Source organism: Centroberyx gerrardi, chromosome 2, assembly GCF_048128805.1.
Source record: "Centroberyx gerrardi isolate f3 chromosome 2, fCenGer3.hap1.cur.20231027, whole genome shotgun sequence".
NCBI lineage: Eukaryota > Metazoa > Chordata > Actinopteri > Beryciformes > Berycidae > Centroberyx > Centroberyx gerrardi.
The window spans coordinates 26,475,687-26,492,663 of record NC_135998.1 but is presented as its reverse complement, the minus strand read 5'-3'; the positions used below and the strand labels follow the sequence as shown (position 1 = coordinate 26,492,663).

At 39.7% G+C, this 16,977-nt stretch overlaps 1 protein-coding gene across 2 annotated transcripts; it reads right to left on the bottom strand.

Moving 5' to 3' along the window:
• Positions 1-4,998: 4,998 nt before the first annotated feature.
• Positions 4,999-10,274, bottom strand: crhbp (corticotropin releasing hormone binding protein). Of its 2 annotated transcripts, none has more exons than XM_071901756.2 (7): positions 10,194-10,274; positions 9,972-10,086; positions 9,404-9,561; positions 8,408-8,618; positions 7,618-7,763; positions 5,256-5,373; positions 4,999-5,153 (listed from the first exon to the last, which is right to left on the bottom strand). In XM_071901756.2, exons 1-7 carry the CDS (start codon positions 10,272-10,274, stop codon positions 4,999-5,001), a joined length of 984 nt encoding a protein of 327 aa, XP_071757857.1. The 2 variants fall into 2 exon arrangements, with proteins under 2 accessions (XP_071757857.1, XP_071757858.1); XM_071901757.2 differs by having other exon boundaries at positions 9,972-10,065.
• Between the last annotated feature and the right edge of the window lie 6,703 nt (positions 10,275-16,977).

The window sequence follows — 16,977 nt, the reverse complement described above, 5'->3', positions numbered from 1 at the left end:
GTGCCTCTCGTCCAAATGCAGCTACCTGCAAAGAACGTCTTTAAAATGTGCCCCGAGGCCTTATCTCCCACATGCTGTCCACTCTGCCTTCCGTCACCTTGTGCGTCACTGTCTGTGTCATAACTCCTCATTTGGAGTGACCTGTGTGTGTGTGTGTGTGTGTGTATTAGGGGTGTATCCACTTTAAGAAACCAATTTTATGGGCTGTAGCCCGTACTGTAGCACGACTAGGAAAAGTGAGGAACCTTTAAACTTATCATCAACACTGCCTCGATAACCTACACAGCCTCCACTGAGGATATGAAAACTGAAGTGGTTTTGCCCTGTGCCCTCTTGAATAGAGCATTTTGTCCTTCATGCAGCTCACTACACTAAGCAGCGGTATGCTCAGTCATGTTCGAAGGTACACAGCTGCAAGTGTTAACGAGGAACATGGAAAATGGTGTTCAGAGGAGCATAATATATTGTACATGGCATATCTGTTTTTGTAGTGTGTGTGTGCATATGTCTGCGTTGTTCGTGTCTTTGAATGTGTGTGTCTCTGTCTATGAGTGTTTCTGCTGTGTCCCACACAAAAAGGCAATGATACAGCAGCAGAGGCAAAAACATGTAACGCTTAAGGCCCTCCCCCCAAATTTAGGCTATAACAATGTACAACTCCACAATTTTTTTTTTGTCTTTTAGCAGGAAGAGAGACAATGACAATCACCTGAGAAACACCTTCATTGTGTTTTTTTTTCCACCTTTAGCGCTGTTCAGTGACAGATGGAAGATGATCCTATTACAAACAACACGTGAAGGGCCAGATTTTCCAGAGCAGCTCGGTTTACCCCGGAAAACAGTTTGGTCATCCCTCGGGGGATGATGCCAAGACGACAGTGAAAAATGCCACCATGCAGCCCTTATCTGCACCGCATAGTGCCGTTTGGCATTGTACCGCCTAATCTGTCTCCCACACTGGAACGAAAAGGTTTGGATGGGCTTTGCATCACTTATAACGGCCCCGGTGATTCATACCATACTCTATGACTTCCACAGTGATTTGTGTGCTGCAATATAGAGAAAGAATATGAGTGTACATCTGTGTCACTCTCCTGACCCGGTCGGTGTCGCTCTAGCAGGGGGATGTTGGGGATAAAAAGAAAAAAAACAGTGGAGGGGGCAAAGACGTCACACATCAAGGAGAAAGGGATATTATCTCTCTGGGCTGATGGTGGCTAAGGAAGCATGGAAGAAGAAGAAGAAAAATGTGACCCACTGGAGTAACAGGACTCTCCATTCATACAAATCAGAGAGTAAAAGGAAATCTAAGCACCTGATAAGTACTACAATAATACATATGGTGATGCAATCCTTATTTAACTGGAAGAGTTGCAGGCCAGATATAGATGCATTATAATAAAATGACTTAAGCATGATTTAAACATGAACACTATATTAATGAATATATCATGGCCGTAAATGGATCTCCATAGAAAACTTGATATTGAAATTGATATTCTGACATTGTTTTATTTTACCTTGTTGTGCTCTGAAAATCTCAATAATTCAACAGATATAGCCTATGCAAATTAGCCCAATGATAGGATATATTGAGAGAATAGGTATTCTGTTTGATCTCTCTACCACTATGTAGTAATGAATGATTCTGTGTTAAACCAATCCAAAAATATTAGATTTATTTATTTAAAATGATGGGTGGCCCAAGACCCAGAAAACAGCAAATGAAGGCCCCGGCCATTACATTTGTAGTACTTTCATAAAAAAATAGAGAATTCTTGATTTAATCAATATCTGAACAGCGCTGGACGAGTGCTATTCAAATAATTTGACACACTCTCTGTCAGATCATTGTGAAGATTTGTAAGTCAATGAAGTCAATCAAGTGAAAACGGTGTCCATCCAAACATCTTGCATCTTATACAAAATTATTATTCAGACATATACATATAATGTCCCTAATTGTCTCTGATTCACCACACACACATATAAGTGAAGTTACTGAAATGCAGTTGACTCTCTTTCCTCCACTATTTCCTACTACTAAAGCAACAAATAATTTGCACTTCATGAATATGAGTGTGTACTTTTGAGAGACACTAATTTTCAAAATTGTAGTACCTGCTGAGTGACTGACAGATTATTGATAGTTTTCCTCCCAGAAAGGCCAGATCTAAATGTCAAGCTTGATTGAGTTTTCCCAGTCTGTAGAGTAATAGCCTGTGCCTCGGTTTAGCTCAATAGAATCATCATCGCCCATCATCAGTCCAGAATGCAATATATAACACAACACAATTCTTTTACAACAACATCTCTGAAACTGTTTCACAATATAACTATCTTTAGAGAACAACTTTTTCTCATAAATATTTTTTCAGCCCCAGTGACACTGAAAAAAACCCTTAAACTATCGCTTTTAGACTCTGAATTGGACAGCTGCACAATTGCTCTGTATCCATTCTTCACCTGTACTATGCCAATTTCAATTAGTGCAAGACCAATGGAGGATGACAGGAGCCATGATATCACCACAGCAACACACACACTCACACACACACACACACACACACACACACACACACACACACACACACACACGCATACACACATGCACACACCACTTCCTCCTGGAAGGACCTTGGTCCTTATCAGATACTTCTTCAACACTGGCTGGGCTGCAGGTGTCTGACAATGATAATACACCTGCAGACCTTTAATCACTGGTTGGGACCATTTGAACCATAATTTTCAGAGATATTGCCTGCTGCTCTCTCTCTAGAGATGGTGAGGGGTGGCGTACCACACACAGCCATCCTGTAGAGAGGGAGAAAGAGACACCATCAGAGGAGATGATGAGGTGGCATATGGCCCTGAAAACCTGAATGGAGTTGGTGAGACATAATTTATCAAACGATTATATCAAATATATACAGTATATATATCTATATCTATATCTTCACAGACATCACTGTGATTTGCTCTCACACTGTTTGGCTCGCATAACTCCCATCCATATTTCCTCTTTGTCAAAGAAAATCCTCATGAATTGAGCTCAGATTAGTATTTCATGATCTATAAATTGAAAGACAATCAATACGCCCACATCTTCACAAATCACATTTATTGTTATTTTATTATTGACCAGGTCTCTCTTGAAAAGGAGATTGCATCTCAATGAGACAACCTGGTAAAATAAAGGTAAAAAAAAAAAAAAAAAAAGTAGTGTGCTAGTGTCAATGACTGACATCTGGCTACTACTGAACTACAATGAGAGGATCTAAAAAGGCTTGCAAGTCTTTGTCAATAAAGTCCCTATTTTTTCTCTGACATTGATACATCATATTGTAGATTTCATCTTGTTTTTCCATAAAATGTGAAAATGGCACTCTCAGGTCACACTCAGTTTTGATTTCCCATGCTTTGCCACTCAAACATTTCAACTTAAATCAGAAAATGTGCCTTTAAAGTTTGTAGACATGTATTGTTTCCTGCTTGACAGAAGTGTTGGCACATTATTTCAGCACACTTCAATATGCTGAACATACAGATATTGTGGTGTCAAGCTATATGTCTTGAAAGGTGGAGCAATGAATACCTCCTATGCTGTTCATTATGTTGAAATTAATCTAATGGTGCACTGCACATAACAAGCAGACATATTTGCAGACATTTCCTTAGAACATAATATGCATACATAATTACATTTGTGACGATATCTATGTTCATTATTCCTATTTAATCCACATAAACTGTAATAATTCAACTGATAAACTGTCATTTTCTCAGAATAGGGCAGATTACCCACATAGCCTTGAAATGTTCAATTCTCGCTCTCCAGAACTTGCTGTGATACTGTGCTATCTTGTTGGATGGTGACACATTGCATCCCAATGAACATGAAACTGTATCAATTACAGGAAAATCAAGCTGTTGTAGAATGAGGAATGACACCTGAGGAGGACCAAGAGACTTGAAAGGAATTGCTTTTGTAACTGTGCTCTGCATGTAGACAAATGCCTTATAGAGCTGTTAAAATTAACTAGCCTACTATTGAAGCATATTCATATTAACCTTCTGCATCTCTCTTTGTAGGACAAAGAATGTAAATTGTTTCAAATTGTCTTGAATCAGTCTTGAATCAGTTTACCAGTGGAGATGTGGTGGTGTATCTCTGTTGTGAGTTTCTCCACAACTATATTAGGAATCACATTTCTGAGAAATAGAGCAAAATGGAAAAGACAACAAAACCATAATTGAGTGCTTTGTCATGCAGTTTAATTTTATTACAAAAAAAGTTTTTATACAAATAAATATGCATAACAGCTTTTCTGTAGTATATTGAATACTTTACCTATTGCCTCCTATGTTATATGTGGCGGGAAATGACACAGCACGTCCATATGTATCATTTAACAAAATAAATAGAAGGAAACATTCATTTTAGCACCATCCCTTTTAAAGAATGTTGACTATAAACTTAATATGTCATATGACAGTTTCTTCAGTCTCATCTCAATAAACAAACATACTGTATTGTACACAAACAGGAAGGAAAAACAATAGCAGTTCCAGCAAACACAAGAGAACACTTCATTATGCTTGAACAACCATATCATATAACGAATTAAAGAAGGTTAAAATAAAATGAAAAAATAAATTAATTTCTTAATTAAAGCCCCATTGTGAATTTTGGACAAAGCGCCTCCTGTGGTGTCACTATGACTTGTTGATCTAATTTAATTTTTATATTTACGTCTTTGGATTTAAGACATTTTGTCTGATAAACAAATTGAGTAAGCTTTTCATACAGGGACTGACTGTATTTGACAGCTAAACCTAAATGTACTTTAAAATGGTTAATGCTTTGTTTACATTTGAATTGCTTGTAAACATTTGGGGCAAGCTGGACCTGTGTTTTTTTTTAAATAAAATAAAAACCATTAAGCTTTCCTGTTTGCAGTCAAATGATACATTTGGCAAATTATGATCCTGTTGGGATCAGTCATTGAAACAGAAATCTTCCACGCTGTTGAGTTTGATCCTCTGGAGCTCCTGGTGGTCCAGTAGCTGGTAGCTGAAAGACACTTGGTTGACAAACTTCCCGCTGGAAACCATCCTCACCACCGTGTTGTCACAGCCTATCTTCAGATGAGCTGCAGGGCAAGGGAGAGAAAAGCTTAATATAGGTTACAGTTCCTTTAGTACAACCAAGAGGTTCTGTAATGTGGGAGGCAGGGAGAGGTGTGTGTGCTCACTGGGGCCGGTGAAGGAGTAGCAGAGGTCTGCGACAGGGAGCATCTTGGACGTGTCGATGCCATTTCCTCCTAGCAATTCCACAAAATCTCTTGATTCTGCACATCCAGTCACGGACCTCTGTGGAGAGCAACACATGGCTTTACCATCAAATACTATCTATCAAAAACTATTAAATCCAGTGCCATGCACTTTGTCACTGTGAATTAACTCAGTACAATTTTGGTATATATTTGGCCAGTGTGTCTGTGTGTGTCTTAAAGTCCATATAGCTTAGCAGTACTAATAGTATTAGTAATAATGATAATAATAGTACAAATAATAGCAATGATAAACTGTGTTTATGTAGAACTTATCAAAACAAAGTGTTACAAAGTTACAAGATTTACATTAAGAGAGCAATAAATACAATAACATGAAGCAAACAATAAAAATGGCACACATTAATCAATAAAAGGGTTATAGACTAATACTGGTGTATACAATGAAAATAAAATATAATTAAATTATGTAAATCCCGTCAGTAAAAATATGTTTTAGAAGTTATTTAAAAGCTGACACTGATTTTGTAAGCCCAAACTTTGTCATGTAGTGTGTCCCAAAGTGTATAGGCAAGGACAGCAGTGGCCCATTCACCACTGGGCTTTAGCCTCAACTTTGAAATAGCCAGTCTCTCAAGCTGTGCTCAAGTTTAGGAGGGGCTAAAGCTGAGCCTGAAAAGTAATTAGATAAGTCTTAGAATAAATTCTAAAACTAACAGTTAGCCTATGCAGAGATGTTAAAATACACACACAAATGACAATGTGATATGTAAAAGAATTCTAAGACTTCCAGTCTTTGACATCAACTAGTCAGTCAACAGTTGTAACATCGGCCAAACCAATTGTGAGATATACAGCTGAGTATTGTCAGCATAGCAGTGCAAGAAGTTGCTATGCAGATGAATAATGTGGACAATTGGTAACACATATATAAAGAAAACAGTACTGGCACAAAGATTGGGCCTTGAGGCACACCACACATAATTAATGAAGCATAAGAACCACCAGCAGAGTTTGGAAACATTCAGTTTGACATGTATAATGACAGCCAGCCAGGGCAGTCCCAGATATACCAAGCCCATTCCTGAGGTTATCAATTACACAATATGTATCAATTTGACAATAGCATTATCAATTGTATCCAGTCTGAAATCTGCACTCATCAGGAGATTTTTTGTAACCTGAAATTTTTCAAAATTTTAAATATTTATTTTTTGGATTTGCTTAGACACCACACAATCCAAAATTTTGGAGAAAAAGGTGCCTTCGAAATAGGTCTATTATATTCAGGGGTTAAAGTGGGATTTGGCAGGTGGGGGAACCCTGTTTCCGGGGGGGGGGGGGGGGGGGTAAAATACATAATTGGTGGGGGGATCAGAAAAAAAATAGTAATTTAAAACAAATTTCCTGCATTTCTACACCACCTAACCCCTTGGATTAAGTCAAGAAACAGCAACCCTGTATAATGTTAACCAAAAATGTAAAATTATGTTATATTACTAGATTTCAGCATTGAGGTGCTTACATTCATGATTTTGCATTGGCATACTAACCTAAAAACCTATTATTGGGAATCGCGAGAAAGTTTCAGAGCGACAGACACAGAGCGTCCCCGTAACCATAGTAACTCACTCTCACTCCTGTCTGCGTGCGCACGGCGCGAGAGGAGAGGGAGAGACGCAGAAGAGCCGCGGACTGACATTACTCTGAGCACCATGCATGGGAATAAATGACAATATAATAGATTTGTGTATGTTTCTCGCTATTCAGATGGTCTGAATAACTCTCTGCTGCACGGTGCTGCTCTGTCTCGTCTGTCCGTGCGCTGTCAGTGTCTCTTTTCACGCCGCGACGTTATCAGTTATGAAATTATTTTTCACTGCGTGAGAAAATGGACTTGTGGCGTGAGAGCGTGTGAAAAATGTCAATTGCGTGAGTCTCACGGTCAATGCGTGAGAGTTGGCAACCCTGTGAACTCGCTTGACATTATTATGTATGAAGCTGCCAATCAGATTTATTTACTTATTAATCGAAGGTGCCGGAACGCACTTTAACCCCTGATTATATTAGTTATTAAGGACTGATGGATGTGGTGGGAGTGTGTGTGTGTGTGGGGGGGGGGGGGGGGGGGGGGGGAGGCTGAAGACTTATAGTCAGGGACATAACCAATGCAGAGAGAGCTATTCACATCAGAGAGCAGATTAGTAGTAGAAGAAGTAGAGTAGAAGAAGCAGGAGCACCAGCAGGGGCAGATTTCGCAAGGAAATCAGTGGTAAGCTGTCATAGTGCTATGCATTTTGCACTGAGTGATGTTTGTGTTCACCTTGGGAAAGTTGTTGTGGTGTCCGAGGCTGAACTCTGAGATCTTGATCTCCACAGGATATATGATAGAGAAGCTGCAGTTCCTGTGTTGCTGGGGGATCAACATTGTAAAACTGCCCTCTGGTGTCTGGGAGATGACGTTACAGGCTAGAAGGAGACGAGGCGTGTTAGGAGGGTTGGCATGATGTCCTTACGCGGAGACACACACACACACACACACACACACACACACACACACACACACTAACACACTATATGCAAATTAGTGCCAAAGCACATGTACTGGCAAACAAGCAAGGATGCCATACATACTTATATCAAACAGCTCTGCATTTTTTACATGTACCAGCTTAAAAAGGCACAAAAGGTGAATTCATGCTCTTTATCTTCTAAACCTCTCAACAAAACTCTTATTTAATGATCCATCTTTTGATTTCTGTTGATTAGAACAGGTTTGTGAAACCAAATGTATGACTTTATTGAAATTTATTGAATTATTGAAATGACTAAAACAAATTAACTGTTGACAACAGAATTCAAGTCAAGAATCATGTAAGCAAAAGTGAAGGCAATTTTTGAAGCTTATCACATAGCTATAATAGAGACATTTAACAACTGAATTTAGGTTCAGTGTCATAAAGCACCCTACCAGCCTTGTATTAGCCTCCATCACACACATTAATTGCTGTTCAAATCTGATCATTCTACATACAAACAGTATAGAAGAGGAGTCCCAAAGTGGGATGAAAGCTGAAGCATTTTTTTTTTAGTGATCATGACAGTCTACTCACGGAAGGGGTTGATGAGCTTCTTGACAGTGAGGGTGAAGCTGCTGCCGGCGTTGTGAATGCGGAAGTAGACCATGGCCACATTCTGCGAGGAGCGCACAGTCCTGCTTAGGGATCCTGAGTCGCAGTAGTCCACATAGCGCTCATACAGAGGCAGAGGGTGATCCTGAGAGCTGGGGAACTTCTCTCCTTTCATCACCCAGCCATCAAACACCTTTGTGGGACACATTGACAGGGAGATGCTGAAGCTAGGGTTGTATATTCAGTCGAAACTGATTTCTGCAGGTTTCTGGGAGATGTAATCCACGTCTTTATTTAATCTCGGTCTCCAAAGTGAATCAGTAGATCATAATTACTTTTAAACCGTGAGTGCATTTGTTAAATCTTGGTCTGTGAACGCAGCATTTAAGATTTAGACTATCATCTATCATGATAAGTTAAGCACTTAGAGAGCAACCCTGTGCAGGACAGTACAACATGGATAAGTGTCTCGAGGACAGGTTACCTAAAGTAAGCAGGTTATATAGACAATAAATAGCCTTGCTATATTAAAGGAGATTTTTGTCTAATCAGGAAGTGTTTCTGAGTTTAGAGAAGCAAATGCAGCCTAATGACGGGGGTATTAGGCTGCAATATATCAAACATAGGTTGTACCACGCAAAGCCACAATAAACTCCATCACCATTTCACCATCAGTGACATCATCTGCTAAATGTACACAGAATTAGCTAATAGAGCTAAGAAGCAGTGTCCTTAAACTGGGAGTTGAGCAGGGGATTACAAGGAGATTATTGGGAAAAACATTTCTGACAATGTTGCTACTGAAGCTCTATGTCTGACAGAATGATGACATTAACAAAACAATCTTTCAAATCAGAGTTTGATGTATGAGCTGAAATACAAGAGCAGATACTGGGTGAGATTATAGGCAGACCTGGTGGGGGGTGTTTAGTGCAGGATGTCAGGGGCAAGAGGGGTTTTGGGGAGAAGGCAGGTTACCTTGATGAAGTCCCCTCCCCTGCAGTCGATGTCAGCGCTGCCGTAATCCACACTGATCACCTCATTGGGCTCTGCTATGAAGAAAGCAGCACAGCTGAGCTGAGGCCGCTCTGCTGTGAAGGTGAACTGACCCTCCACTGCAACCATGTCCAGACAACCTGAGGGAGAGAGGGGGAGAGGGAGAGGGAGGGAGAGGGAGAGAGAGAGAGAGAGAGAGGGAGAGTGAGAGAGGGGGAGAGTAAGAGAGCAGTACAAGAAGTCTGGCATATCCCATTCAAAAATTATCCGTTTTTAATTTTGGATTTAAAAAGAGAGAGCGACAGAGACATACAAATACAAGTAAAAATACAATAAATAGCCTCTCTCTCTTTTTTCTCCCTCTCTCTATCCATCTATCTATCTATCTCTGTCACACACACACACACACACACACACACACACACACACACACAACCCTTCAAGTTAAATTCAAGTTTCTTGAAATCATCCCTGAAAACACGTCAAACTGCTGATCCTTTGTCTATCGCTGTTTGGGGAGGAGGAATATAAGCACAGATTTTAGACTTACGTAAGGGTCGGCGATAAATGAATTCCCCAGGTATTTCTCTCTTGAGCTCCGAGTTGAAGAATGAATATAATTCTTCTTTGGTTATCTCGTTGTCCTGTGCAAAATGTTTGAAGGGCTAAAGTTTAACAGGCACATGGGCTTTTATCTGTGTACAGCTGACAAGCTAAAAAAAAAAAAAAATCCAACTTGACAACCAGTTTAAAGTATCTTCTGAAGACTTACCTCAATGTACCTGGAGTCTCCCTTGAGAACAGACAGACACAACACAAGAAAGAAGAGCTGCTCCCTAAAAGTGCGCTCCATAACGCGCCTCTCTGTCCGCAGGACGCACCTGAGAAAAGGAAAGTATGAAGCGAGCTCTCCGGACAGCGCTGCTTTTATAGGACGAACACGGTCGGCTCTATTAAGAATAATTCCTGTAACGACCAATTCATACGGTCGCGGTCACCCACCGTGCACCCCCCTCCCACCCCCCAACCAATTGCGTGGCTGTGACGAGAGCAAGAGGACAAGCCGCCTGTGACTATCAAGTTGAGGAGAGAGAGTGAGAGAGAGTGAGAGAGAGAGAGAGAGAGAGAGAGAGAGAGACGTACGTACATTTTTTGTTTTTATTTCACACTTGCTTTGGCAATGTAAACGTATGTTTCCCATGCCAATAAAGCCCCTTTGAATTGAATTGAATTGGAATTGAGAGAGAGAGAGAGAGAGAGAGAGAGAGAGAGAGAGAGAGAGAGAGAGAGAGAGAGAGAGAGAGAGAGAGGGCAGGCAGATGCTTGAGGCTCAGAGAGACGGCACGGCAGTCAGACTTCATCCTCCCTGAACCCGTCTCAGTCCAGGTAGCTGCTTGCACAATGCACCTCAATAAACTCACTGTATAGACCAGCAGCTCCATGGGCTATATGAACAACTCTAAAGGTAATGTTAATTAATAGTAAGCCTGTAATCACATGCACTGTTTTGATGAAGACTACAAAGTGAACATCCATTATAAAACATTTTAATTGCACTGAAATTAAGCCATGATACCCAATGAGGAGAGACCAAAGTTTTCTGTTTAATCCAGAGGAAAAGTAATAGATTAATTGCTGCCCATCTCTGTAATGCCGCTGTTGTTTTATTATCCCAGCCTCTCTCTCACACCTACAACATCATCTTTGTGACAGTACATGCAACAGGGGAGCCGTCCTGTCTGTGCTGTGAGTGTAACTGAGATGGCTATTAGCAAAGACAGGATGATATGAAGCTAACATACACAGAACAGTGAAGTCCAAGTCTCCATGTAACTACCTGCTGTGATTCATGCGCCATTTACTTCACACCTAGAGAACATGCACTGAGGCTGCTTTCACGCCCGCCTGGCTTGACGTGGTCCTATCAAACCCCGGAGCATTCAGCCACTTTGTCTGTTTGTTTGGGGAGGTGAGAATGCACCAGGGTGCGCCGACACTACCTAGGCTTTGAGAGGTGGTCAGACACTTGCTGATAAACCCTGAAGAGGTTCATTTGAAGTGAGAATGCAGTATCCTCTCTGAATGTTTTCATGACCGCTGTAACTTCATTTTAGTTTGTTGGGAAAAGCCAAATAATGTCATAATACTGAACAAGTTGCATACAAAATTGTATGCATAATCAGTCAATGGAATAGTGTAACATTTTTGAAAGTCCCTATCACCAAAATGGAAATGACAAGATTTTGTTTGTTCACACATCTTGTTCATTAGGTTTCAAAATGTAGTCTAATGAATGGCTGACCTGCAAAACCACAGAGCTTTGTCAATAAATCATCGTTTGCTTGCGAATTGGCACTGAAAAATAAACCAAATCACTTGAAAACTTCCACAAAGTAACAGTTCAATTTCTGACACGATAGGTGAGAAGTTCCGAGTTTTGATTTATAGAGTTTATTAAGAGTCAAGGACGTACAGTACATGTCTCGCACCCGTCTGGGCTCAGCCCCTGTGGTCTGCAGGTGCCTCAGGCTGTTGAAAAGGTCACTTCATTCAAATAACGGAAATTGGTCCTTGGTGTACTCCGCACTGTTAGAGGAGAGTGGTGCGAAACACCATGTTTGTGTTTTCAAGATAAGCCATGTAGCCGAGTGCAAACACACTTGTTAAATCTAAGCTTGTAAAATCAATTTTAATATTTTTCATACACCTAGAAGGCAAAATACTAAGACAAGGTTAAAACAATATAAGTTCTGTGTCTCTCAAGTTTTGGGACAAAACTGCTCACGACTCCCTTCAGTGGCTTGCAGCTCAGATATTACTGTATAATTTACGCCAAGGTGTTTCAATTCACATAGTTTGGAAAGATTATTGCATGATCAGTCACATGAAATTGTAAAACCTCAGGGTAGACTGAGTCCCCCCCCCAAAAAAAAGATACAACTGTAAATTCAAAATCTAATTTGAACAGCGTCTTACTTATATGGCCCTGATCATATTTCCTGATTGATATAGCAAAATGGAAAAAAGCTCCTTTGCTTGCACGGATTGATGTTTAATAGTTCAACTGGATAAGAAAGTGAACAGCTGTAGTTTTAACTGTGGAAAACCATCAGAGTCATATAGGCCTTCTGTGCTGGGCCAACATCCCTCAGAATCAAGAAAAATATGTATTTACATGTTTATGTCAAAAACACAATATTCTTGTCCAATTCAATTTTTTTTTCCTGTGGTATCTCCAAGTGAAGAATGAAATCTGACCTCTGCCCCTCAGAATTCAGATTGAATCCCTCTGTTGACCAAATGGAAGTATTATGCTGGAGACAACACCACTCTCTTTGTTAGTAATGAATTTAACGTTGTTTAATTGTTTACATTATGTTGCACAATATATTTAATGTGCAGATAATGCAGTAGTCAGCAGCTTGTAATATTGTTACTGGCATCGCACATTACAACCATATGGGACCTCTGTCACATACTCAGACTCATTGATAGCCAGTTCAGTACAACCTATCCAAAAATGTTATGCCTTTAGAAAAGAACAGAACCCAAACTTGTTAGTGATTTACAGATGCTTAGGGAATTTGTGAGTTAGTTTCACTGCTCCACTCACCAAAGTAAACCTTTCTACCCGTGTCTTGCTGCTTTTATAGTCTTCCTTCAATTGTTGTAAATCAGATTTCTGTAGAAATGACGCAGTTGGCAAATCGTAGGTGTTGCCTTAGTGTAAATCACTGCCTTCCCTGTGGCCGAGTGCCAGTCAAACTGCTTGGACTGGCCTGTGTTACGCTCCACAGTCCAAGTGAAAATGTATCTCTGACGGGACTCTGAAAAGGAACGGTGTTACGTCTTGATCAGTTTATCAGTTATTGGAACACAGACATGGCTGTGCATTTAATTTATTTGAAATGTCTGTAGATGGTAAATATAAGATGTAGAGCTGCCTCCTCCCAGTATAGTGGAACGATGATCCTGAGATCCTGGATCCACAAATGAAACCTAATGATTGTCCTTTGCTGACTTAAATGGCTTTTTCAGGGACACGCGCGTTGTTTATTTCAATTGATGATAGCCACACATCATCTGTGTGCCGGTGACATTTGGAGTTATAGGGACATAATTGCTCACAAGGCCATATAACTGGCAAATATCCAGTACCTGTTTTCCATTACACTGGACTATAACAGTTTTATTGTATGAATTTTACATGATATTTAAATAAAAGCAACTATGTCACTATGGTTACAGCTGATATATTTGAAGTCATGGACACATTGAGTGCCAATTTGAGCTATTTTGAAAATTGCATATTGACCCATCTAGTTGAATAATCATCACATCTATTTTCTGCCTCTTTGATGCAATTTGCGTAATATTCATTTGGCTCTGGAAGTGAATTTGTGGAGATGCTGGCCACTTAAGGGATTTTATGGGCTTTTCATTTGGCCCTGAGAAGACTGGTTGAATAATAGAAGCCACTAACTAGTGGTGATAAAGCTTCATGAAGCTCTGTCAAATGAGATGCTCCCCTTTGTCCTGTCCAGACGTTATGTACATTATGTTTGAGTGGAGCGGACATGGACATACTTATGTCCACTTCAGTAAATGAGGCTACTCAAATATGCTTTTGCCATTTTGGGAAGAAGGATTTGCATCTGTGTGAGTTACATAAGCTCTTTTGACAAAAATGTCTCCATATGGTTTGAGAGTCACTTATGATTGAGTGGATTCTCGAGTCTCATGCATTTACAGGCATTTGTCATTCCTTGAATAATGCCAGAAGCTTCAGATTGTAGTCCAAATCTATTCCATTTCTCATAGGTGTATTTGCTGATTTGCTGCCGTTGGTCTCTGGCTTTGAAATTGCTTTTTTCAAGCCCAGTATTTGGAAGAATACAACCCAGTAGGCAATGCTGAAAAATCAGCCAAGGCAATGGGAAGACTCGCATCTTGACCCGCACTCACCCTCTACCTGATGACATTATGTCTGACTCCTGTCTCCTACAATGAAAGGTTAGGCAGAAAAGCCCGGAGCTCATTGCTACTGTTGCTACTAAATTCATATGGAGGGTGTCTCTCTCTGAAATAACAGTGTTTCAACACATGCTGCAGGCAGCAAGGCATTCTTTATCTACTGTTCACTTAACCAGACTGGACTCTGTTGCACAGTCAGTAGTCTGACTAAATGATAAAAGATGATGACTGTTTGATTGTGTATGCATCGCTGTGAGTAGAGGTATTCAATAGCTGATGTGCTGATAAACACATAAACACAAAGTGATAAACAGCAAGTAGTACAGAAATGCTTATAGGAAGTAAGCAGATGTATTTTATATAATGCTATATTTGACATTTTGACCTGCAGTATGGACTATTGCTACTGTAGACCTTCCTCTTAGATTTAACCGGAATAAAAATGCATTAGAGGAACTGCAAAAACGTCAAATGGCACGAATCAGCTAAAGATTTCAGATAGTCCACACCTCAGTACAAATCTCTGGAAGAGCTTTATTGTCAAAAGAATCAAAACAAATGCACGCAGACAACAGATAACAGCATCGCATGCCGATATAAATTCTGAACATGTTGCCTCACAGGGTCTCGAGCCAAACACTGTGACTGGGATGCTGTGACGTCACTGTGAGATTGCCTTGTATCTGGTTCCTCTGACACTGATAAACAGCCCTCACATTCAGTAGCAATGACATGTTAATGAAAAGTTCAATTATTCCTAAATGTCCAGTCTTCCAGGTGTTTCCACATTTTTATTAATAAGAACATTGCATTTCTTATCGCACAATAAAGCGTCACACCTTATCAATAATCTACTGCCATCACAACTGATGCTCAGACTAATACAGAGGGTGGGAGAGGAGAAGACACCAAAGAGGTCTAAAGAGGTTTGTTGGCAGCATGTTGAGCTCACCTGTAAGATCCAGTGCATCTCTGTTAAGATGTGAACATCAACACCAATCTGTTAAACATGTCCCAGAGGCCTGCAAAGACATCTTTACCTTGACATTCAGAGGGTTTGGTGGAGGAGAGGAGGATATTAGTTATTAGTTCTTAGTTTAGTATGTGGATACCACTTGCAATTTAAATTTTCATTCATTTGCACATACAAATGATAAAACAATGAATAGAGATAAGCCAACAAGAAATACAAACTGTGCAAGTGAGACAAAGAAACCCTAAGGGGCTTTATGAAAACATCTCATCCCAAAAGAAAAAAGACTTAATATGAATTAAATATGATTACAAAAGAATATGTTAGTGTTAAAACTAAAACTACATATTTATCTTTTTACTTTAATGAAATATTCCTCTCTTCTACTCTAAGAGAAATATATGCATCACTCACATACACACACACACACACACACACATGCACGCACACATGCAGACACAATGACTAGCCAGTATAGCTGTGTGGGCTACTGTAGGACAATACACCACTATATACCACTGTAAATATGCTCAGAATTGGATACAATGAGCATTGTAATATTTTCTCAGAACAATTTCCTCTGTAACACACACACACACACACACACACATACACACACACACACACACACACACACACACACACACACACACACACAAGTTGAATCTCAGTGGAGTTACACAGTTGCTTAACATCATGGGCGACATCATGTATTATGGTATTTTGTTGCTTAGTGGATTTTCTCTGGACTAGAACTGATTTACATGGTGAGTTTCACTTCACTGAGATGTAAAGTTGTTGAAGTTGGAGAGGTCTGCCACATAGATATAGTTCTGTCTCACTGTTTTGATTGTCAATTCCAATAACTGACAACAACAAATGAGGGATAATAACTCATAAGTCCCAGTCAGCCTTGATGCCTTTTTGCACAAGACAGGAGTGAATGACATCAGTATTCATATTCATATTGTTCTGTTTTTTTTCTTCTTAGTAGTTAAAACCAGGTGAAAAAACTGGAATCCTGGACAGTCAATTTTGCAAAAAGCTAAAGACAGCACATATTTCAATGTTTTTCCTTGGCATTTGCCTAAAGCATTATCATATGTCATGCCATTTACACATGCTGTACCTTAAAATAAAGCATAATCTAGCAAATGGAAAATATGTGCCTAACATCAATATAGGATGTATATGAATTTGTTTATTACCTTTACAACAAAGTGAAGAAATCCACATAAAATTGTCTCAGCAATTTCTAAAGGTTCCCATGACCTGATGAAATGTACTGTACTGTACTGCACCTTCCACATGCTCACATCCTGTACTTGTGAAATACAAAATATTTTCCTTATCTCAACATCCTGAAAACCTGTCTTGATAAGAACAAAATACAGCTTGAATGTAAAAGAGTGTTGCTTTGTCTCACCAATATAATGACAATACAAAACGTAACTATTATGTAAATCCTGTAGGTTAGGTCTGGTAAATTACAATTTCTTCAATATGTTACACTACAATTTCAGTGATTTCCCTGTGTGAATCTGCATGATTGCATTTCCGTTGCAATTATACTGTATTGATGTGTTGGTTATATAAGAACAAGAGCTGT